Genomic DNA, 25,512 nt, shown 5'->3' with positions numbered 1-25,512 from the left:
TCTAGATCTAACATTGTTTAATGATTGTTTTGTACTTGTTTTCCCAAATCTACCTTTCTCACTTAAAATCTGATTAATTTAAATGCCTTGTCCCTCACTCAGAGGAAAGAATAAAAGAATATAGGACAAGATATTGTAGATGCTCTAAAATCCCAAAGAATAATTTCACTTACTTTCTTTCTATCTCCTATTAAGATTTGTTGTTAGGAAAAACAAACTGATAAACTCTTTCATGCTGAAGAGCAAATGACTGATAATTCTAAACGAGTCCATCTTGTAATCATCCATCTGTTATTGTTGTTCAGTCATTTCAGTCATATCCAATTCTTTACCCTACTTGGAAGTTTTTTTTGGCAGAGATATTGCCATTTTCTTCTCCAGCTCATTTTACAGATGGAAAAACTGAGGCAAACAGTATTAAAAGTACTCAGAATGACACAGCTAGTGAGTGCCTAAGTCTGGATCTGAACTTAGAAAGAAGAGTTTCCCTGACTTTAGCCCCAGCACTCTATCTACTATGCCACCTAACTGCTACATTTATCTGTTAAGAGAAGACGAAAGTATAGATTTGTAACTGGCACTATAGAATCAGCAAAGTGGTAAGGAGAGAAGTTTTTGTTTGATTTTTTTTTCTTGTGTCAGCAGATCCCAAAGAAAACTATGGGAATTAAAAAAATAACAGTTGTATTGAGTTAAATTTTGTAGTGGTATTCGCTGCTCCATGGCCACATCACAAGCGATGCCCACTTTATGCCTTGGGCCACCAAAGCCTCAAAACAAAGTTGACCCAGAATGCTCATCCAAGAAGAGGTCTCTTCTTATTGAAAATTAATCAGTCAGCAAGAATTTCTTAAGCACCACCTATGCACCAGGCATTTTGAGAAACACTGAGAATCCAAAGACAAATATAAGAGTCATATACTCAAGATGTTTGCATTCTACTGAGGGGATCAAGAGGGGATCCACATATAAGTAAGCCCAAAATATAAACAGTATAATACAAGATTATTTTATTTTTTAAGGATTATTTTAGGGATAAAGGCACAGACAGCAGGCTTCACAGCAGAAATACTACTTGAGTTAATATTTGAAAGAGCCTAGAGATTCTAAGAGACAAAGATCCCCCAGTCAGGGGATTGATAATGGAATGTGCAGAATAGCCAGAAAGCCAGTTTATTCATACATAATGTTTATGAATGGGGACCTAGAAGAGTAGATTGGAGCCAGACTTGTGAAGCATTTTAAATCTCAATCAGAGGAGTCTATAGTACCTTTTTCCTTTTTATAATTTTTTCTGGAATTAAAAAAAATTATATAGAAAAAATATTTTGAGTCTCTAAAATCTTAAGGAGCCACTAGAAGGAGAACCAGAGAGAAACGTGATTAGTCCTGTGCTTCAGTAATATCATTTTGGCAGCTGTGAATTAGATGCATTGGGACCCCCAGGATGTGGAGGTCTCTTGATGTTGGTGTCTCTCTCTATGATAAGTACTTTCACAATTTAGCACAGTGTCTGACACATAGTAAGTAGTTAATAGATGCTAGTTAACTTGACCTTACCCCAGTGCACTAGCTGACTTCTCCAATCAGTTGCTGACAATTTTGGGTAATGGTTTATTTATAGTACTTTTGTATCAGCTGAATCTTTCCTGAGAAATCTGGAGTAAAGAAGACCTGAGTTCAAATCCAATTTCACAGACTAACTAGTTCTGTGATTCTGGGCTCTACCTTAGTTTCCTCCACTCTAAAATGGGTATGAAATAATAAAACCTCTCTCTTGGGTTGTTACAAAGATAAAATGAGATAATATTTGTGAAGTACTTTGCAAACCTTAAAGCACTAAAAAATGCTAATTACTACTAGTTAAATTGATACTGTTACTAATTGTAATACTTCTACTACTACTACTACTACTACTACTACTACTACTACTACTACTACTACTACTACTACTACAACTACTAGTATTGCAACCACAGCTACTATCCAGGTGTGAGTTTGTATGCCCTTCTATGGTCTACGTTGTTTGAGTATTGATCAAATAGGGAGATCAGTGTTTTCACTGGAAAGACCAATTGGTCTATGCTATGAGTAGTAGAAGGTCAGTTTCCCATATAATCTCATGACTGGAATAGAAAAGCACAGGTGGGAAGTAGATAATGAATCCTGTGTCCCTTGCTAATGCCCGAACCCCAGTTATCCTAAACACACCTGGATAGTTACTTGGGAGGTAGCATAGCATGATAAATAGAATTCTAGTCTTAGGGTCAAGGAGACCTGGAGCCAAACAATCCTGAATTAGAAACAGTTATGTGACACAGTGATTAAAGTGCTGGGACTGGAGCCAGGAAAACCTGGCTGTGTGACCCTGGGCAACTCAATTAACTCTGTTTGTCTCAGTTTCCTGATCTGTAAAATAATGATAATAAATGCACTACCTCTCAGGGTTGTTGTAAAGATAAAATGAAATATTTGAAAAAAAAAAAGCCTAGTACAGTACCTTATAAATAGAAGGCACTATTAATTGCTTACTCCTTTCCCCTATCTTCCCTTAGATTACAATCCTCCTTCTAATATTACCTGTGTGGCTGTAGACATTTAACAATGTACACTGAGGATACAAAGAAAAAGCAAATTACTTAAACTCTCAGAGCCTCAACCCTCCCCCTTTGTAAATGGTATATATAATATCTGCAATAGCCACCTCACAAGGTTGTTGTGAGGCTCAAAGGAAATGAAGTATGTAAAGTATTTTGAAGACTTTAAAGTACTATATAAATTTTATTAACTTGTTACCTGGAACTCTAACTGGAAGGACCTCCCCTGTGGTTTGGACATCACCCCATCTAGGCAGCCTCTAATAATAATAATAATTTATATTTCCTGTAATACTTCAAATATACAAATAATATTTTTCATGTCAGCTTACTAGTGTAGAATTAAGCCCATTTTCCAGATGATAATGTGGAAGTTAAGGTAAGTTAACTAAATTCATCACCCAGTGTTGAGGGAGAAAGAATTCTCTCTCTCCTTCCCTCCTTCCTCTCTCTCTCTCTCTCTCTCTCTCTTCTCTCGTCTCTCGTCTCTCTTCTCCTCTCGCTCCTCTCATCTCTCTCTCTTCTGCATTTTTTATAGTTAAGGTCTGGGATAAATGTCCAAAGTCCTTTGAAAAGACAGTTTGTGCCAGAGTTCTGTCAAAAGCTAGTTATAAAAAATTGCCTGCTGGCTTTAAAACCCAATTCGGGGATATAGTTAATGGATAACTTGAAGTGATTCATGCAAATGTGGCCCATCAACCCCTGTCTTCCCAGCTAGAAAACTAGACAGAATGGGTTGAAGCAAACAGCCACATGGGGGAAACAATCTCCCCCTGATTGAGAAGGCTACAGAGCAATGCTCTTTCAGTTCTGTTTCTGACTGTGGAGGGAGAAAGGAGCAGGAGCTGGTTCATTGCAGGTAAAAGGGATTTTCAATTAAGATGAGTAGGAAAATATAAGGTCTTCAGCTAAGGCAATGAGCCCAGAAAAGTGGCTACAGGGCACTTTCATGCCAAGCAAAATGGACCTGTGCATAGCAGATACCTGAAATGCCAGAGCAAAAGGAAGGGCTAACAATTTCTCTAAAACAAAATAGGAAATAGTATGAAGTTGTGCCAGTTTTTCATCGTGAGGTGGCATGGTCCAGGCAGTATGGCCACAGCTTAGGAGTCCGGGTTCACATCCCAGCTTTATTACTAATGCTTCATGAGACCTTATTATAATTGTTGTATGTTTATCTTTCCTCTCTGCCCTTTTCCCTGTTCTAGCATTCCTGCATCAGCTCAGACACTCTGTCTCTGAGTCTTCCTTTTCTTATTTGTAGTGTTAGAGGCAGCAAGATGGCTGAGAGTAGAGTGCTGGACTTGGAGGAAGTTGTTATTCAGCCATTCAGTTGTGCCTTTCTTTTTGTGACTCCATGGACCACAGCATATCTGGCCCATCTATCCTCCACGATCTCTCAAAAACTATTCAAGTATATGTTGGTTGTTTCCGTGACACTATGTATCCATATCATCCTCTGCCTTCCCCTTTTCCCTTTGCTTTCAATCTTTTCCAGGATCACGGTCTTATCCAATGAGCCCTATCTTCTCATTATGTGGTCAAAGTTATTTAAGCTTCTGCTTCAACATTTGACTTTTCAGTTACCTGAATTCAAATCTTCTTTCAGACACTTACCAGTTTTTACAGAGGTACCATGTATCACTGGAAAAAAATATATATTCCTTTTTATCCTCATTCAGTTTTCTCCAGAGGTCTGTCATATCCTAACTTTTCAAAAATGCTATTTACCTCCTTAACTTCTTTATTATTTAATTTGTAATTAGATTTATCTAATTCTGAGGGGAGGAGGAGGAGGAGGAGGAGGAAGAGGAGGAAGAGGAGGAAGAGGAGGAGGAGGTCCTCCACTAGTATAGTTTTACTGATTATTTTTTCCTATAACTCACTTAATTTCTCAATGAATTTGGATGCTAAACCACCTGGTACATTTTTGTTTAATGTTAATATTACTTTATTGTCTACGATATCTCTGTGGTATCTTTTACCAAAATGTAGTTTCCTTCCTTATCTCTTTTAATTAGACATATTTTTTGCTTTTCATTGTCTGAGATCAAGGGGAAGAGCCATGATGGCAGAGAAAAGCCAAGAAGTTGCCTGAGCTCTCCCCAGTTTCCCTCAGAAACATTGCTAAATAAAACCTCTAAATGGATTTTAGAATGATAGAATGCACAAAAGATGGAATGAAACAATTTTCCAGATTATGTTAACTTAGAAGAACTTGAAGAAAGGTCTGTCACACTTGGATAGAAAAGGAACATGGCCCAGCATAGGTGAATCTAGCTGGAGTATCTTAGCCATAGCATAGATCAGCAATGGATGCAGCTCTGTCGTAGTTTGGCAGGTTAGTGGCTCAGTAGGCTAGCTGTGAGACCTACAGCCTCAGTGCAAAAGGCAAATTGCAAGCCCCCAAACCCTGGCACAGAAGGATTGATTAGGGTAAGCCAAACTAGCACAGTGGGAAAGTTGCTAACACCTCCAGCTCCAGCATGGAAAGCCAGTGATGAAGGCCCTGTGTTCTTGCAAAAAAAAAAGCTTGAGACAGGTCAACACTTTTAAATAGGCAAAAAAAAGGAGCCCTTACTATAGAAAACTATTATAACAACAGGAAAGATCAGAACACAAAATTCAGAAGATGTAAAGCCTCAAAAAGGAATGGCTTCAAGTTTAAAAGATTCAGTGGAAGAATTCAAAAAGGATTTTTAAAATTAAGTAAGAGAAGTAGAAGAAAAATTGAGAAAATAAATGAGAACAATGCAGTTTAATTATGGGAAAGAGAAGTCAACAGCTTGAAAAAATTGAAGAAAATAATTCCTTAAAAAATAGAATTGGCCAAATGGGAAAAAAAAATCCCCTGAAAAAAACAACTCCTTTAAAAGTATAATTGATCAGATGGAAAAGGAATTAAAAATAAATAATTGAATAAAATAAATAATTCATTAAAAATTAGAATCGAACAATTGGAAGCCAATGACTCAATGAGACATCAAGAATCAGTCAAATTGTGACTTTTCTCAACAGAAAGGTTATTCAGACCAGTTCCAATGGTCTTGTGATGGAGATAACCATCTGCATCCAGAGAGAGGACTGTGTGTGGATCACAATATACTATTTTCACTTTTTTTTGTTGTTGTTTGCTTGCATTTTATTTTCTTTCTCATCTGTTTTTCCTTTTGATCAGATTTTTCTTGTTCAGTGTGATAATTGTGAAAATATGTTTAGAAAAACTGCACCTGTTTAATATATATTAGATTGCTTGCCATTTAGGAGAGGGGATAGAAGAAGGGAGGGAGAAAAAAATTTTGAACACAAAGTTTTGCAAGGATGAATGCTGAAGACTATACACTGTTTTAAAAATAAAAAGCTTTATAAAATGAAAGAAAAAAAGAGTCAAAAAATGAAGAGAATGAAGAAATGAAAGAAAATGTAAAATACTTCAGTTGCCAAACAAATGATCAGGAAAATATATCCAGAAGAAATAATTTAAGAATTATTGGACTAGCTGAAAGTTGGAATCCAAAACAAAAAAAAAAATCCTGGACAGCATCTTTCAAGAAATTACCAAGGAAAACTGCCCTGATATCCTAGAACCAAAGGGTAAAAGGGTTATTGAAAGAATCTACTGATCATCTGAAAGAGACCTCCAAAAATGAAAGGAAATATTTTGCTATCTCTGCTTTTTTTAAACTTCAGCTGAAGCATACTATTCAGCCTTTTACTTTTATGTTCTGCTTCAAATGTGTTACTTGTAAACAAAATATTGAAGGATTCTGGATTTTAATCCACCCTGATATCCTCTTCTGTTTTATGGGAGAGTTCAATTATTCACATTCACAGTTATTATTTCTGTGAATTTCCTTCCATCTTATTTTTTCCCTTTTATACTTTTCTTGTTCTAGGACATCAAGGCAGTTTTCCTTGATAATTTCTTGAAAGATACTGCCCAGACTTCAGGTAGTCCAGACTCTATTCCCTTTTACCCTTTTAACCTTTCCTGAAGTCCTTCTAAGTTATATTGGGCTAGAAAATTGTTTCATTCCATCTTTTTATAGATTCTATCACTCTGGAATTCTTTTAGAAGTTTGATTTAACATTGTTTCTGAGGGGAAAAGGGGAGAGCTCAGACAACTTCCTGGATTTTCTCTGCCATTTTGGCTCTGCCCCTCAACTATTTTTCATAGTTTCAAAATCTCAGTTTTTTCATTTGTAAAATGGGGACTATATAAAAATGTATCTCACAGGACTGTTGTAAAATCCAATGCAATCCATGTAAAGTTCTTTTGTAAATCACAAAGATGTATGTAAATACTAGATATTATTATTGTTATTACTAATCCAGATGAGATGTGGAATAGGTGGGTAGTTAGACCCATAGTGTCAGTTAATGGATCATATAAAACTTCAAGGATATATCTACTGAAATGTACCAAAACCCTGTCCTTCACTCTTTGGTAGTTATATTTCTCAAGGGTTGCAAACATTCTATTTTTACGTATATATAGAATATTTGTCAAACTTCTGAATGAAATGAATCTATAAGGAGTAGCCAGTGTTTCAGATGATTGTATTGAGATCTTTTTAGTTTTGAAAGGCTTAAGTGATGAGCAGAATCTACTAATGTCACATTTTGTAGGATATTTGGGTGGCAATGGATAGAGCTCTGGGGCTGAAGTCAAGAGGATCTGAATGCAAATTCAGACACTTATTAGCTGTCTGACCTTGGATAAATCACTTAATTCTTCTACATCTATCAAATGAGCTGGAGAAGAAAATGGCATACCACTCCAGTATCTTTGCCAAGAAAAAGCCAAAAATGAGGTCACCGACAGTTGAACATGACTAAGCAACTCAACAACAAAAATATTTCATAGGAATAGATAGAAAGTCTGATATAGGTTCAAAAAAAATCAACCACACAAGGACAGTGATGAAATGGGAGATAATAGCTAGACAGCAGATCATTTGATAAGAAGCCAAGGATTTTGGCAGAAAAATAGTTTCTTACAAAGCAACAGTATGTGATGTATTGGCTAAAAGAAAGCTAATGTAAACCCAGGTTGTATTAATGATTGTATGGTATCTAGAAAAAAATGATAGTTCTGCCATGTTCTGCCTTGATTATGTGATGATTTAAGCATTGTTGAAGTTCTGGACATCCTATTTTAAAACATTAAAAATCCAGGAGAACATCTTAAAGAGGAGAGCCAATGTAACTTGAAACAATTTCATATTAAGAGTTTAGAAGGGGCAGCTAGGTGGGGCAGTGGATAGAGCACCAGCCATTAATTCAGGAGGACCTGAGTTCAAATCTGGTCTCAGACACTTAACACTTCCTAGCTGTGTGACCCTGGGCAAGTCACTTAACCTCAGCCTCAACAAAAAAAAAAGTTTAGAGAAGATTTCAGAGGCATGGGATAACTGCCCTCAAGCATCTGAAGTATGGTCAGAAGGCATCTTTAACTCACAAAGATGAAAAACTTCCTAATGATTAGAGCTATTCAGAAAAAAAATGGATTGCCTTCTGCTGCTGAGAAAAACAGTTTTGCAGAGTTGATAAGGTGCTAGATTTGGAGTAAGGAAGAAACCCTGTCTTGGACACTTACTTAGACTATTGCTCTGAACAAGTCATTAACCACAGTCAGTATCCTTTAATAAGACTCCCTTACAAGGCTGAAGTAAGAATCAGAGGTAATTAAGCATCTCTGTATGTATTTGTGTGTGTGAAATGCTTTGCAAACCTGACAGCATTATAAAAATATTATCTATCATTGTTATTAGTCTCTGATTCTGGAGGTATTCAAGAATAATCTGAGTTACCAACTGTAAAGACCTCCTTCCTGGATTTCCTCTACCAGTAGTCAGAGCAGTAGAGGCATCTCATGCTTCAAATATATTTTTATTTTTATATATTTAATTTTACATTTTAATTAATATTTAATATATTTTCCTTTTTCTGGATAGAGCACCACCATCCTACTAGTCACTACCTGGGATCATAACCTAAAAATCAAAACCTCAATCACCCATTCTCTCTTACTCCCCCTTACTGTAGTCACAATACACGTCCTATCTTCTTCCTTCTGCCCACTCACATTATCTCTCACTCCTGACTATTGAAACAATCTTCTATCAAAAGATTACCCTATTCATGTCTCTCTCCTCTCCAATCTGTCCTCTCCATAGCTGCAGAAGGCATTTCTACAAAGCATGGGTCATTGTATTGGCTGCTTTTGCTATTACAATACAATATAAATCTTCTGTCTAGTGTTTAAAGCCCTTCATTGTCTTAATGGTACTTTTCAATCTTATCACGCTTTATTTATTAGTCCAGTAAAACTGGCCTATTTGCTGTCCCTTACTCTGAACATTTTATTTCTCTTCCATGAGCTTTTGCCCAACTCACCTTCCAAGCATGAAATGCATTCCTTCCTCCCTTCTCCATCTTAGAATCCCTAGCTTCCTTGAGCTCAGCTCATTTTCTATTTCCTGCAACTGGTTTTTCCAATACCTACCAATTGTTAGTCTCTCCTCTCTGAAATTACTGTTTTTCAGAGTATATTTTTTCCCACCAAGTTCATAAGTTGTACCACTTAAGTTTCACTGTCTGCTCCTGTAAAGATAAGCCTTAACTATATATGAGGTTTGTTCTGTGTTCTACAAGGCAAAAAACAGTTTGGGCATCTTAACCCATATATCTCTGAGGGCTTTGCAATTTGTGAATTTTTGTTTTTATTTTCTGGGAGAGTAAATCAAAGTTTAGAATCAGTTTAAACCATCTTTTAGTTGCTGAAAAAATGAATAGTAAGCCCTATTCAAGTCATGAGTACCCAGAAAACATGTACGTTATAATAATCACTTATCATTAAGTTATAACTTGGTTTTCAAGTGTTGCCTAATGTTTCTGAGAAAAAATAGGTAGTATAATGGATGGAGCACTGTTCTCAGAGTCAGGAAGATCTGATAGTTATGTGATACCATAACCTGGTAGTTGCATGATCCTAGACAAGTCACATCCTTCATCTTCATTTTTCTCATCCATAAGAAGAAGAAATTGGACTAAATAGAGTTCACTTCCATTTCCATATCTGTAGTCTATAAAGATCTTTTAGATGTTTTTTTTAAATGATTCCAGCAATTCTAATTCAGCAGATTAGACTTCAGCATAAAATATTTAAAGTCATCTGAACTTGTTGCTTCTCATTTTCTCAGCTATAAAATAGATTATGGACTAGATGGTCTTAGAAGTATCATCTAATAATTGTGGTTAGGAAGAAAAGTACAGTGTCCAAAGAGATAAATGTGACTGCAAAGGGAGCTCTCTAACAATATCTGATTTCAAAAAATGTGTAAGAAATAGAGAAGGGAACTTTTGTTATTTTATTGTTGATGAGTCTCTTCAGTCATGTCCAACTTTTCATGACTCCATTTCATATTTTCTTGGCAAACACACTGGAGTAGTATTCTTTTCCAGATCATTTTACAGATGAAGAAACTGAAGTAAATAAGATTAAGTGACATGCCCAGGATCACCCAGTTAGTAATGTCTGAGGCCACATTTAAATCAGATCTTTCTGACTCCAAGTCCAGTGCTCTAGTCATAGTCTTCTGGGCCCCAGCTTCTTGAACTGCAGTTTGCTATCCCATATGGAGTCTCATAATTGAATGTGGGGATTATAAAATTATGATTTGTTATCAGTAAATGTTTGATTTGTATACCTATTTTCTATGCCCTAGGTTTAGGCAACCTAGGGTTGCCTAAAAGTTTCTCAGGTAAAAGGGGGTCATGAGAGGAAAATGTTTAAAAATTCCTGTACCTAGCCATATAAATTACAACTTTCACAGTCCTGAAAGGGTATGTAAAGAAAATAATCAGTAAAATGCCATTAGCTATATTTAAATATTCATGGAAAAGGTGTGAGAGAGAGAATGCAAAACTGGAAACATTCAAATGTTGTCTTGAAGTTCAAAAAAGGGATAGAATTCAAAATATAGAAATTGCATATATATCAGAATAGCATTGCTTTCCAGAACAATTCTATGACAGATTATTAAGAAGATGATTTGTGACTACTTCAAAAGGAAGATAGTGGTGTGTAGAAGCCAGCATAAGCTTACTAAAATCTAGACATATCAAAATATCTATGTGGGGAAGAAGGATAGAAAATGAATGCCTGATGGGTAGGTCAGATATAAGTTATTGCAGATGTGTATGGGGATTTCAACAAGTTTTTTGAAAAGTCTTTTATTATATCTTTATGAGCAAGGAAGAGAAATGTAGACAAGAGATGGCATCATTAATTCTAACTGTTACTGATTAAATAGATATCACTAATAAGGCAATTAATGCATTAGCATCAACTAGGAGAAAATTCTATAGTGATATATAATAGATACAACTCATTCAATAACTTTTTAAATGATTTGTATAAACACATTGAAAGCATATTTATTAAGATTGTTTTTTATCCAAAAAAAACTTAAGAGGCAGAGCTAATGTGTTGGATGAGAAATTTTCAATGCAAAAAGAAAATCTGAGAGGCTAGAACAATAGGCTAATTTAAATGGAATAATTCTAAATTCCTACACTTAGGCTCAAAAAATCAACTGCACCAATGGAATGCCCCTATATCTTGAGACATGACTTGATAACAAGTCTACAGATTTCAGTTATGAACTCAGTTTAGCTCCACAGAGGATAGAATTATTTTTTTTAAAAAGCTGTAATAAGTTCTTGGGATGTGAATAATACTTCAATTTATATAGTGCTTTACATTTTGTAAAACACTATCCTCAGAGAAATTCTGTGATAAGTAATGTGAATATTGCTTATTCTCTTTTTACATATGAGGAAACTAAGTGTCAGAAAAATCATATAATTTTAAGTAGGGGAATTGGGACTTGAATCTTTTTTAATGCACCATGGGACCTCTCCCATAACTCAATAGCAGTGGTCCATTCATTAAGTAAAGGACAGATTTCTACACTCCTTTCCAATTCTAAAATTATTTGACCTTCTTAATGAGTGACTCTCCAGAGAACAATAGCACATTTCCAATTCAGCCAGAATAACAAGTAATAACATTAAGGTTTCAGCTAATGAGTTGCTAACATTCTTAAGTTTAACACTGTTGAATTGTATAACTTAGTGACCAGTTTCATTTATCATTATGATTGGATGTCCCTTCTCTTCCTTCCCTTCCCTGTCCAAAAGTGGATGGATTCAAATATTTAAGATAGCCAAGTGCACAGTTCAGGGGATAGGGGGTATGTAGTGGGTATTTGGCAAAATGAACTTTACATTTATCTGTTTTCAGACCCAAAAGACTTGAGTCTTTAATAAAACTTGATAATAAAACTTAATTAATAAATTTATTTTTAATTATATTTTAATTTATTTAAATTTTTAATTTAATAAAATTTGAGACCTTTAATAAAAATCAAATTGTTTTCTTATTCTGCTCAATTTACAGTGTGTTCATTTGCATAGTAACTAATTTGAATTCAAAAATGCCCAGTAGAATATTGTTTCTTCCTATACGGGGAAAAAAAAAATATGATTTGCCTTGAGGGAAAGTGCTCAGCCACTTTTCCCCTCTGATTCTATTATCAAATATTAGTCTTTCTTAAAATTCTTCTTTCTTCATATTTCCAAACAATATTTTATCAGTAATGAAAGCTGGGGTGGAGGGGAATAGATAGCATGTGTTATGATGAAGTGCTCTTCACAGTGGTGACAATTTTATTTTCCGAGATAGCTAAAATGATTCTTTTATAACTTCTCTTTCAAAACTCCAGAGCTATCTGGAGGAACAGGCAGGTAGCTGCCATCAGAGAGAGCATTTGTCACGGAATTTGGAGGGGGAAATAGACATGAGTTCAGCCATAATGTGACCAGATTAAGGCAAATTCCTGTAATGTTTTATTTCCTCTCCTTTTGGAGATGAAAGGAAATGACAAAAAGCAGACAGTGATGGGGGAAAATGAGAATCTACATCAAAGACCAGCTTACTGAGGCCCCTATTTGTCTTTGTGAATAATTCACTTGTGAGCTGAAAGAAATGAATACGCAAGTTATTATTCAATCGATGATACGTGAAAAAAATCACCAACTCCAAATATTTAATAATAAAGCATCAGTATAGACATTTGTGATGGCTGTACTTTGATTTATGTCTATAGGAGAAAAATATCATTACCTTTCTCCTTATTTTAGCCAAAAAATTGTAAATGCAAATTCAGTCATGTACCTAATTCTGACTACTTTTCTTAGAAATTTTAGTTACTGATAAGAGTACTGACCATCAAATCTGGAGGTGTAAAGTAGAGATCCAATTCTGATGCTTAGAAACATATATGAATATATGTTGTTGCTGTTGAGCCCTTTTCAGTCATGTCCAACTCTTCATGGTGTTGGGGATTTTTTGGATACTAGAAGGATTTGCTATTTTCTTCTCCAGCTCATTTTACAGATAAGGAAACTGAGGCAAATATGGTTAAATTACTTGCCCCGGATCACATGGCTACTACATGTCTGAGGTCAGGTCTCCTTGACTCTAGGTCTGCTGCTCTATCCATTATGTCCCCTAGTTGCTCATGTGGTCACATTAAATTATTTTCCTCATCTATAGAATGATAATTATTGTCCCTATACTAGGTAGCTTTCTAGGTTGTTTTAAGTAAAGAACTTTGTAAACCTTAGAGAAATGTGACAATATCAAAGCAAGAAAACCCTTTAAAAGTATACAGAATAATGGTGACAAGCTGACACAGAAATGGCTCCCTCTGAGCCACTTATTAACTTAGAAAACTATAAATTCACATTATCTATATTATAATATATTACTTATTTTGTTAATTACTTCCCAATTAAATTTTAATCTGTTTAGATCCTCACTATTGTAAACAATATATTTGACACTTCTGATGTACAACACACCCTTCAGTAGCTTTCAGTAGGCTCTAAGTAAGAGAAAGGATCATAGCACATTGCTTTAAAATGTTGATTAGTAAAGTCCTTTAAAATATTTGAGCAGACACTGTCCTAGGGAAATCTTTGCTAAGTACAAAAATGAAGTAGTCTTAAAACTTGGGGCTCGTGAGAAGAAAAAAAAAGCCTGTATCATCACCTTAATCCCCAGCTTAAAAACTTTTAGGGGCCCCCCTTTGCCTACTGGACAAAGTACAAGTTTCCTATCTTGAAATTCCAAGCCCTTTACAATCTGTTCCCAATCCACCTTTGCAGCCTAATCTCACCTAGTCACTTATACCTAATCTCTGAGCCTTTAGTATATTCTTTGCTCTTTTCAAATTCTAACCTCTGACACTTCAGCCACATGTTGGCTCCTGCCTAGTTCAGTTCCCCTCCTCCCCTCTTCTCTATACATCATTAGGGACCCATCTCAAATTCCAATTTCTCAGGGACCTGCCTAGCTACTACTTAAAATCTCTGAATCTTAGTTTTCTCTTTGATAAAATAGGGACAATAATGCCTATCCTAAGAAGCCTTCAGAATGAAATTAATTGAGGTATAGTAAGATTCATTAAAAATCCAAAGCAAAGCTATAGCTTTGAGAAACTCAGAGAAAGCTCATCAGCTGGAGAACAGCTGAACAAGTTGTCATATTTAATTGTGATGAAATACTATTGATGATGATATAAATGATGAGCAGGATGGTTTCAGGAAAACCTGGGAAGACCTTTATGAATTGATTCAAAGAGAGGTGAGCAGAACCAGGAAAACATTGTACATAGTAACAGCAATCTTGTATGATGATCAAATCTGAAAAGTTAGCGGTTCTCAGCAATATAATGACCAAAGCCAATTCCTAAAGATTTATGATGAAAAATTTTATTTGCTTCCAGAGAAAGAAGTGATGGAGTCTGAATGCATATGGAAATATTCTTTTTAAAACTTTTTCTTTATTTTTTCTGGTCTTTTTTGCAATATGAATAATGTGGAAATCTTTTGCATGAAAAAAGAATTAAAACTCAAAAAATCAAATAAGAAAGAAAGAGAAAAAAATCTCCATAAAGTAAATTGTCCTATTTTCTGAGTCAGTTTATTACTACTTTTGGACAGCTTTGTTAGGAAACTTCCCCCCCTTATTTTGGCTCCAATATAACATTCTGGAAATTATACCTTGTGGTTATCTTTCAATTCCAGCAGAACAAATCAACTCTCTTCATCATGACAATCCTTCAAATAAGTGAGATAGCTATTATGTGTTCTATAAGTTGGTTGTTATTGTCCTTCTTTCTTTTTATCCTTCCTTCCTTCCTTCCTTCCTTCCTTCCTTTCTTCCTTCTTTCCTTCCTTCTTTCTTTTTTTCCTTCCTTCCTTCCTTCCTTCCTTTCTTCCTTCCTTCCTTCCTTCCTTCCTTCCTTCCTTCCTTCCTTCCTTCCTTCCTTCCTTCCTTCCTTCCTTCATTTCTTACTTCCTTCCTTCTTTCCCTCCCTCCCTTTCTTTCTTCCTTCTTTTCTTTCTTTTTCTTTCTTCTTTTTGCTCCTCCAAGGGAAGCTTACTTAGTTCCTTCAAGAGATGAGCTCAAGGCTACTCTCTGTGCTGGCTTCCCTCATCTAGATATATTCTAATATGACAGTGACCTCCCTGAAAAGTGGGACCCCAAACTAAACTTAATGTTCAAAAAAAACTGAACAGAGTTAAGGAAAGAAAAACTAATACCTCCTTTATTTTGGATATATTTTTTATTAATTCCACCTCTTTCTAGTAACACCATCTCTTCCTTCTCAAGTATTCATCATGTCTTACCTCAATGATTTCAGTAGTCTCCTAACTGTTCTTTTTGAATCCAGACTTTCTTCTCTCTAATCCATCCTCCACACAGCTGCCAAATGAAAATGTCACTCCCCTCAAAAAATTTTAGTGACCTCCAGGATAAAATTCTTACTCCTCTGCCTATCATTTAAAGCCCTATCCAATTTAAATGCCTCTCCATTCCCTGCATCCTTCCAGACTTATTTCATATTAGTCCATTTTAAATACTTCACGTATTCTAGAGGTAGCTAAGTGCCCCAGTGAATAGAGTGCTGAGCTTGGAGTCATGAAAATCTGTATTCAAAACCTGCTTCAGACACTTACTTTTGTTGTGTGACCCTGGGCACTTAAGCTCCATCAACTTCAGTTACCATTTGTGATAAATAGTAATAAATAATAGCACCTATTACCCAGGACTGTTGTAAGAATCATATGAGATATTAGTAAAGTGCTTAGCACAGTACCTCATGCTTAATAAGCTGGTTTCTTTCCTTCCTTCCAAACTATTTCCTCTTACCTATACATTACATCCTATCTTCTTTCTCTGTGCCTTTGCCCTATGTCTATAATATTTGTTTTTCTTTACTCCTCTTGGTCTTTTGGAACACTCATCTCTAGCTGAAAGCTTACCTTAAGCTCTATCTCCTACACAAGGCCTTTTTGGTTTTCTCTCAGAATTGCTTTGTATCTTATATATTCTATATTTACTTGTCTCTCCTATATAATAAAATATAATTTTTTCATTTAAAAGCTCCTTGAGGGCACGTGATATTTCATATTTTATTGTATGTCCCTGGATCACCCCACATGATACTTAGGACATAGGGGATGATTAATAATATGGTTTGTTTATTGCTGTACAGAGCTATCTATTGTGGTAAACGACGGGGCTTTCCCTGTGTTTTTAAGTAGGATCATAATGTATTTCCCCAAACCATCCTCCTGTGAAGTTCATTGGAACTGCTATTCTATAGATCAAAAACAACCAAGAGATAATTAACTTGTTCATCATCACACAGCTAATAAGTTGTAGATCTGGGACTAGAACAGTAAATATTTATGTTTTTAGATCTTTGCTTATTTACAGTAGTGATCAATGCCTCATGAATAGAGCATTTCCCCTCCAACCTCCATATACAAGCACGCACAGAGAGGTTTACAAAGTTTTTTTTTTTTTTCTTTACAACCAAGAAAGTAATTAGGCTCATTTCATAGATATGAGGAAGGTGAAATGTCTCCATGGTCATACAGACAGTAAGTGCCAGATCTGGGTTCCCATTCTAAGCTTCTAGTGATTTTTACCTATTTCTGGACGTTTTTTCCAACTAGATAAGTAGAGCTAGACCTTGAATCCAGGAATTCTAATATTAGGTCCAGTATTCTTTCTGCTTCACCACACAAACATATTGCTTTCTGGTACATCCCCCTGGCTTTCCTCTCCTGGCCTGTAGATAAAAATGTACATCTTAGAGCTGGCTGTCCTATGGAGGTGCTTATTCCCCAGAACTAACCAGCTGAAGCAGAATGTTCCCAGCAAGGACCTGTTGACACTGATGAGAATCAGCTGTTGAGGTCCCAGATGCTCAAACCTCAGTGCCAACAGTCTGCAAAGGGAAAAGGCATAAATAATTAATTACATCCCTTTCTGGTCCTGAGCCCTTTGGCCATATGGTCTAAGGGAAAAACAACAGACCACAGCAGCCGTGTATTACAACCCCTCCAATCAGTGTTGCCAGCCCACAACACCCCCGGAGAACACGGATCGCCAGCATGGGGGCTGCTGCTGCCGCCTGGTGACATCCGCAAGCAGATAATGTAGGCGCCATTCCAAGTCCCCAGCTATTGAAAGTTTTCCAATGATTCATATTGAGAGCCACATTTAAAGTGACAATTGAAAAGGTGAAATTGAATGGGACAGATTTCACAAGAATGATAGATATTGTTGTATTAAATCTCTGGAAAAATCATAGTTAAAGAAGTATATGAAGATGAAAAATTCATCCATATATATGTTGTATTATATTGTGTTATTTTACATTCTATAGTACCATGGTATGGTATATTAATTATATTATATTAATTATATTAATTATATTATATTATATTATATTATATTATATTATATTATATTATATTATATTATATTATATTATATTATATTATATTATATTATATTATATTATATCATGTTATATTATGTTGTTATTATATCATATCATATTATATTATATTATATAATATATTCTCCTATAGAAGACTCAACAATCATTTCATTATAGAAATCTTTCCTCAGGGTTTCTGGCCAAAACATAAATGACTGACTATTTTCATTCACTCTGAGTCAATTTCAGACAATGACCACTTGGAGCTTGACTTGGGACCTAAGGTTGACCAATCTATGAGAGTCAGAGCAGTTTTTAAGGCATGGTCCTTAATCACTCAGTCAGACTGAGACCTGTTGAATATCTTAGCTTAAACAGGCCATGGTCTCCCACTTTATCCAGGGCCATCTCCAGTCATCCTGATCTGTTTCTGGATACTGGACCAGTGTAGAGGAAAGTGAGATGGGTGACCTTGCACAGATCCTCCCTCACTTAAATCCAATTCACTTGCATATTATGGCATCACCTCCCTGATGAAGGGATCCTCTTTGAGAATGAAGGACAAACAACATGGCGGTATAAACTTTGTTCAAAAAAACTAGCATTATAATAATAGAAGTTACATAGATTTAAGGTTTTCAAAGCTCTTTCCAAATTTTATCCCCATCAAGATCCTTACAACAGAACTAAAAGATAGTTGCTATATATTATAATAATTACAATAATAATATTCTGATCATATCAATAAAATGACAACAAGTATATTTAGAATAGATACATCTGGAATACAAAACGAATAAGAAGGAATAAAATTGGAAGGCAGTTGTAGGGGAGGGGGAAGCACAAGCTATTAGGATCAGGAAAGGATAAATGTAAGTGGTCTTTGAGCTGCCTTCTGGAGGGTAGTGAGGGATTCTCTGAAAGAAGATGGGGGGTTTATTCTTAGCATGGGAATCAGTCTACATCAAGGCAGAGGCCAAAGATGGAGTGTCCTGTGTGAGAAAGTGAAAAGTGCCTTTTTGTTGTACTGTCGATTGTGGGGTGGAGAATGATGTATAAATTCTGAAGTGGGAAGCTCAAAAAATAGCTTAGGGCTAGGCTGGAGAGGGATTTCAGAGACAAAAAGAGGAGTTTGTGTTTGATCCTAGAAGTAAAGGGGATGCAAGAGAATTCATTAAGTAGGGATATGATAAAGTCAAAGCTGTACTTTTGGCAAATCACTTTATCTGGTCAACCATGATTCCAGGGCACCAAAGCAAAGAATATTCCTCTACTCTTAAATAGAAAGTGATAAATTCAGTATGCAGTAGGCAGTATGAAGCATATTTTTGGATATAGCCAAAGAGAGAGTTTGCAGAGTTGTTTTATTTTTATTTTATTTTTTATTGTGAATATTTGTTTAAAAGTTACATTCTAGGGGCAGCTAGGTGGCGCAGTGACTAGAGCACCAGTCCTGAATTCAGGAGGACCTGAGTTCAAATCTAGTCTCAGACATTTAACGCTTCCTAGCTGTGTGACCCTGGGCAAGTCACTTAACCCCAGCCTCAGAAAAAGAAAAAAAAAGTTACATTCTATTGTTTCAAGAGGGTAGTTTCTTTTCCACCTGGTGTGAGAAAGAGGAGGGGGATAGAAAGAAGAGAAAATAAACACATTAATTGGGAGGGAGGGAAGTTTTTTTTTTTTTAATTACTTTTAAATGGTGCTTAAATTTTAAATACCTCTATATGGATTTGGAATTTAAGAGGAAGAGATTTGAGTCAAGGAGACCAACTAGGAGACCACTGCAGTAGAAGAGATGAAGGCCTCAGCTAAAGTGTTACCTGTGCAAATAGAATGAAAAGTTTGTATGCAAGATATGCTGAGTTAGAAATTAAAAGATTTGTCAATTGATTTAGACATATGGGGTGAAAAAGAAAAAGAATACCAAGGTTATAAACCAGGGAGAGGTTGGATTACTTGATTTTAAGGGGCCCAAATCACAATGTGTCCATTTTACAAATGGGAAAAAAAATTGATTCAGGGAGAAAAAATAACTTGTCTAAGATCACATTACCAGTGAATATAACCCAGTTCTTCTAAGCCTAACATTTCTCCTACAATAAATTGCTTTCCAGTACTAAAGAATGAAACAATTTAGTTAAAGGAAAGAGCTCTTAACTAAGGGATCAGAACTGAGTTCTAATAACTCTAGCTATGTGATTCTGCACAAGTAATTTTCTCTCTCTGAACTTCAGTGGTCTTAGTTACAAAATTAGAATGTCAGATTAGATAAAAATCTAAGCTTCCTTTCTACTCTAAAATTCTATGATAATTTATGTCCACATTGATGAGACTTAAGGTCTTTAATATAATAAAATTTAAGATTCATTAAGAAATATTAGATTTTAATTCTTTGATATCTAGTAAGCTTTCATTATTCAACAAATATTTTAGTATATTTATTTAATACTTTTCCCCAATTTACATGTAAAAATAATTTTTAACATTCAATATTTTAAAATTTAAGTTCCAAATTCTCCCTCTCCTTCCTTTTCCTCCTCCCCCATTGAGAAGACAAGCAATTTGTTATAGATTAAATATATGCATTCATATAAAACATGTTTCTATGTTAGTTATCAACAAATATTTATTGAATACCAACTCTGTCTATAACTGTGTGCTACTCAGAGGGAATTTTAAAAAAGGATATGTAGGCTATTGACCTTGCTGCCTAGAAACTTGCCCTCCAGTTAGGAAAGAACAAAATATGATTGCATATCTGGTACAGGGTTTCAGATGCTTCCAGAGAAAGATGAAGGGAAGGAATTCCAGAGAAATGTGATGAGCAAAGTTTTATACACAGAACTGATCAGGTTCAGGAGACAGTGGGTTAAGGAGTAGTGAGAAATATAGTTAGAACAGGTATATTAGGAACTTTACGATTTACAAAGTACCTCAAATGACATTGTGATTTAAGTAGTACAATTAATAATATCCTCATTTTAGAGATGAGAACATGGAGGATTAGATAGGTGGGCGTTGGCCCACAATGACAGAGCTAACAATTGTCAGAGCCATGACCAGATCTCATCTCTGCTGACTAGGAAGAAGTCTCACCTGGGACAAGGAGACCTGTTGTTTACAGAAGGGAAGCAGAATAGACAGTTCTCGCCTCTCCATCCCCTTCTCCAAGGAACAGGAGAGGAAACAGAAGATTGGGCCTGAAAACAATCTGCTCTCCTCATAGAAAGGGACCACTGGGCAGGAAGTATTTGCTCCTTAAATATTGTTCATCTAGGAGATGATTAGGTTGCATCTAACTTCTGATTGCTCTGTCATTCCTGAGGAAAAAAGGGACCATAAGGTTGAAGCCTTTCTCACTTAATGGCAGCTGCACAATGAATATAGACAATGAATAGCAAAGAAACCCAATTATTCAAATCATAGTAAAACAGAAATCAGAAAAGATATTCATAAGAAAATATATACTAGATAATATCTGAGTAAAGGAGCTCTCCTATTGTTCAATAGAGAATGTCCTTTATCCCATCCAAGATGAAACTCCCTATAGTCTCTAGAGTCACAAACTGAGAATAGAGATAAGTTGGGGACTTCCAGCTCTTCTTATATCCTTCCATTTTCTCCCTCAAAGTTGAAAGTTGTTAAGTTCCCAAAGGGGACTGTTCAAATGATGATCAAAGGGATTCTTTTATGAAGACTGGAACCAACTCTGCCCCTCCCCTCACACAGGACAGAAATTCATCTCCATCAATAAAAAGAAAGTCCCATGCCATTGAATTTGGGAACTTAGATTACATAAGAATGCCTTATCTGTTATTGGTAATGTGGAGGACAGAAAAGAAATAAATGACATAGTCCCAGCATTCAAAAAATCGATACTACAGTTGGGGATATACAATTTATAGACATGAAATCATTAGGAAGCAATAACAGGCATAATATGAATAAATGATATGTTGTATAAGACAGTTGCAGAGTGCAAAATTAAAGTAAAAAGAGAAATCAAGAAGAAAAGAAAGGAAAAAATATGGCAATACCTGGAAATAATACTTTGTTCTTTCCAGAAGGTTTTATTAAATTTTTTATTATATTTTATAATAGTTATAAACATAATATATTTATATATTATATATTACATATTATAATAAATGTAATATATTATATTTGTATATTATATAATATAATTATATAATTAATAAATATTTATTATAATAAATATAATATATCATGTTATAATAAATAAATATTTATATAACATATAATAAAATATAATTATTTTATTATATTAAGTTTTTTCCATTCTCTTTAATTTTTTTTTATTTTTATATAAAATATATATTTATAAAAATTTTATTTTTCTTTAAATTTCTATGATATGGTCAAAAGAACAAAAGTTTTAGGACTCAAAAGACCTGAGTTCAAGTCCCAGCTTCAACACTCATTAACCATGTGACCATGGGCAAGTTCCTCCACTTATCTCTCATCAATTTTCCTGTCTGTTAGGGATAATGATTTTTTTATGCTACCAATTTCAGAAGTCTCACTGGCTCCATGTGGCATTGTATGTCTGACTCTTAGATGAGTGATCTTTCTTGTCTGTCTGAAAGCAAATTATTTATGAGGCTCTTGCTATGTGCCAGGCACTATGCCAAGCACTGTTCCTAGCACTAGGGTAAAGATATTATAAGAATTAAATGAGATGATGAAAAGCCCTTTGTCAACCTTAAATACTAAATAAATGCTTATTATTATTAATGATTATTATTAGTTTCCTGTCAGCAGGCCTCTCATTTGTTGGTGACTTTATTCTCTGAAATTTCTATTGAGTTTCTGTTAAGTTCAAGCAATATTTATAGGAATATGTTTGTAAATGTTTAGCAACCAGGCTCTCCAAAAGGAAAAAAAAATATTCATACATACTTTTAAATTTAGTTTTCAAAAATTATTCATATATACTTTTAAATTTGGTTTTCATTATTAATACTTTCTTCATAATTTTCTTAAGTCTAGACAATAAAAAAACCAATAAATTGAACCCTGATTTGTAGTATTTGCTAATTTTTGAGGCATAAATGCTTACACAGAAAATGTTAAAATTGCTCTCAGAAGCTGATCAGAGTTGACCTACAGAGAAAAGCAAAAACAGAGTACCTTCTTTCAAGGAGCTCATATTTTAATAGGGGGAGGAAGCATTCAAATAATTTGGTTAAAAAAAAAAAAACCTCCTCTAATCTCAGAAGGAAAGAATTGGGGGTTAGAAAGGGTAAGCATCAGGAAAACCTTCGTACAAAAAATGAGAATAACTAGGAAAGTTAGGAGGGAGAGGTAAGGAGGCAAAGCATTTAATATGTGAGTAGACAATGCAAAAGTAATGATGTTTTTGGATCAGGAAGTAGACCTATATAGCTGGATGATAGATAGCATGTGTAAAGGGGAATAAAGTCTAAGATTAGACAAGAGAAAGGAGCCAAGTGGTGAAGAGTTTAAATTCCGAATAGAGGATTTCTATTTGATCCAAGAGGTCATAGGGAGCCACTGAAGCTTATTGAATAAGAAGATAGCATGGTCAGACCTGCACTTTAGAAAAATCATATTTGCAGTTGAACATAAGATAGAATAGAGTGAAGAAGACATTTGCAGCTGAGAAATCAAACAGCTGGATATTGCAGTGTTTATTGCAGTTATTGCTGGGATGATGACTGTGGATGATGAGAAGGGAATATATACAAGAGATGTTGTAAAGGTAGAAATAACAAGACTTAACAGCAGATGGGATGTGTTGAGTTGAGGGAAGTAGTGTAAGTAGAGATTGATAACAATATTTCCACTCTGTATGGCTGGGAAAAAGGTAGTACTCTAGATGGTAATGTGGGAGAAATGAGTTCAGTTTTGTCCTAGTTGAGTTTGAGATGCCTTTGGTACAGACATTTTGAAATATCTGACATTCAGTTGCTAATGTAGAACTGCAGTTCAGGAGAGAGATTAAGATTGGGTATACTGGTTTACCTTCTATATGTATATAAACATAAAGATACTGATACCTATGTATAGATAAAAATAGTAAAAATACACCAAAAGACAACCATTGGTGCTTCCTAGTCAGTAACGGGTCTAAATAATGCTATTTGTCTCCACAGTGAGCCTCGAAAAGTCGTCCTACACAAAGGCTCTACAGGGCTGGGCTTTAACATTGTGGGCGGAGAAGATGGAGAAGGTATCTTCGTATCCTTTATTCTAGCTGGAGGACCAGCAGACCTGAGTGGGGAGCTCCAGAGAGGAGACCAGATTCTTTCCGTGAGTGTTTCCTTTTAAATCTTTTTTTTTTCCTTCTGGGCCAAATAGCATCTAAGGGGAAAGTTGCTTTCAATTGCCTATAAAAGCTTTTTAATTACACAACCAAAGATGATGGAGTTATATGGGTCTCGGGTGTGCAATGTAGCATAAATGGTGATCCGTTGTAAAGGAGATGAACCGCAATTCCAGTGCTTGCTGATCTCAGCTTCCCAGAACTGGAGGAGAGGAATTTTTGCTTTAGGGTCCCAAACTACTTGTGTCCATTCTTTCTTCAATTACGAAAACTTTGTTGAACCCTCCCATCTTCCTCTGTATTAAGAGTCTCCTTTTGCCCTTGGTTCCCAGGTCTGCTGCACTCAATTCTTAAGTAGTCTTCCCCTCCTTTCTTCTGATATCTAGTACATGATGATCCAGTATATTAGCATTAAAAATATTGAAGACGTGTTTAAATCATTTGCTAGCTGTATTAACTTAGGTTAGTCACTTCCAATCCAATTCATTCCAATGAACCTTTATTAAGCACCTGCTATGTTGCAGGCCTAATTAAAAGGAAAGGAAATTCCTGCCCTCAATCTATTGGAGAAAAAGGAAGCAGAAAAGTGGGGTAAGGAGTCTGGATGGTTCAGGAGTTATCCAGAGCAAAAGCATTTTCTTCCATGAATTTGAAACCAGTCAGAACAGTAACTACAATGTGGAATGAGCTGAAAAGTCCAGTGTTCTGTACAAGAGGGCACTGGGAAGAGTTTAGCCCCCAATCAAAGGAAAGAGGAGACTGAGGAGAATAGCCTCAGTCAAGATTTGAAATAGCAGAATTAGCAAAATGTGTTTCTTCATATGATAAATGAATAAATTAAAGTGGATGATCTCTGAGATCGCCTACAGCAATAAATCTATCTAAATTCAAGTATTAAAATCTGTTCTGCCATTTATCATCTGCTTGATTGTGAGCTAATTCTTTCCCTTCTATGAGCCTCAGTTTCTTTATCTGTAAAAATTAGTAGATTGGACTCAACTCTGAAGTCCCTTCCAGGTCTTAATCAATAATCCTGTGATTTTGCCACCACAACCAGATGCGCAAGCCTGGCATTCACTCCCTTTTTCTCTTCTTACCTTTTTTGGAGAAGGAATGGGGTATTGGATTTGGAGGTATTTATATGCATTTAGGTTTCTGCTCTGCTATTAACCTACTTGACTATGAGTAAAGCCTTCTCTTATATGAGCCTCAGTTGCTTTATCTATAAAATGGGGATTAGGGATAGAGCTAGATGACATCTAAAGATCTTTGCAACTCTAGATATTATGGTCAATCATACATACTATGAGTAGGTTTTCAAATATTCATTAATATCAAGAACAATATTCAAATTCAGAAATTAATTATCAGAATAAAGTAATTTGTAATGTATTAAAAAGAAGCTTTCTAATTTAGTAAGAAGGATGGCTTTGATGTTAATCTGAGTTGAGCTTAAGTTTTATCCCTAGAGTGCAAGGATTAAATGACTCAGGGCACATCATTTGACTCCTCAGTGTCCCAGGTAACTTTTAAGGTCATAATAGTTTTTAATCTATAGTGACAGAAGGAATTTCTTTACCACTGAGATATTTATATTAATGAAATCACTAGCTGAAACCAAAAAAAAACAACTATAATTGCCCAGTCCCAGAGTGGATAATACCTTAGATTTCTAATCTAATTTTTAAGGAAAGTTATTTAGGTTTAGCAAAGAAATTCTTCAGACCAAGCATC

General features: G+C 35.2%; 1 protein-coding gene across 27 annotated transcripts in view; it reads left to right on the top strand.

Moving 5' to 3' along the window:
• Positions 1-25,512, top strand: part of DLG2 (discs large MAGUK scaffold protein 2) — a 2,604,243-nt gene that overhangs the window by 2,109,029 nt on the left and 469,702 nt on the right. For 26 of the 27 annotated variants that reach the window (XM_074304592.1, XM_074304594.1, XM_074304589.1 and 23 more), the window contains one exon: positions 23,609-23,765. In XM_074304592.1, the coding sequence (XP_074160693.1) occupies positions 23,609-23,765 (157 nt within the window). Of the gene's footprint in view, positions 1-3,338; positions 3,457-23,608; positions 23,766-25,512 lie in introns of those variants that run through there. The other variant, XM_074304623.1, reaches the window with a different exon arrangement.

This window comes from Sminthopsis crassicaudata, chromosome 3 (assembly GCF_048593235.1).
Source record: "Sminthopsis crassicaudata isolate SCR6 chromosome 3, ASM4859323v1, whole genome shotgun sequence".
In the NCBI taxonomy this organism is placed as follows: domain Eukaryota; kingdom Metazoa; phylum Chordata; class Mammalia; order Dasyuromorphia; family Dasyuridae; genus Sminthopsis; species Sminthopsis crassicaudata.
Note: the sequence above shows the minus strand (reverse complement) of the source record. Positions and strands in the feature narration are given on the sequence as shown.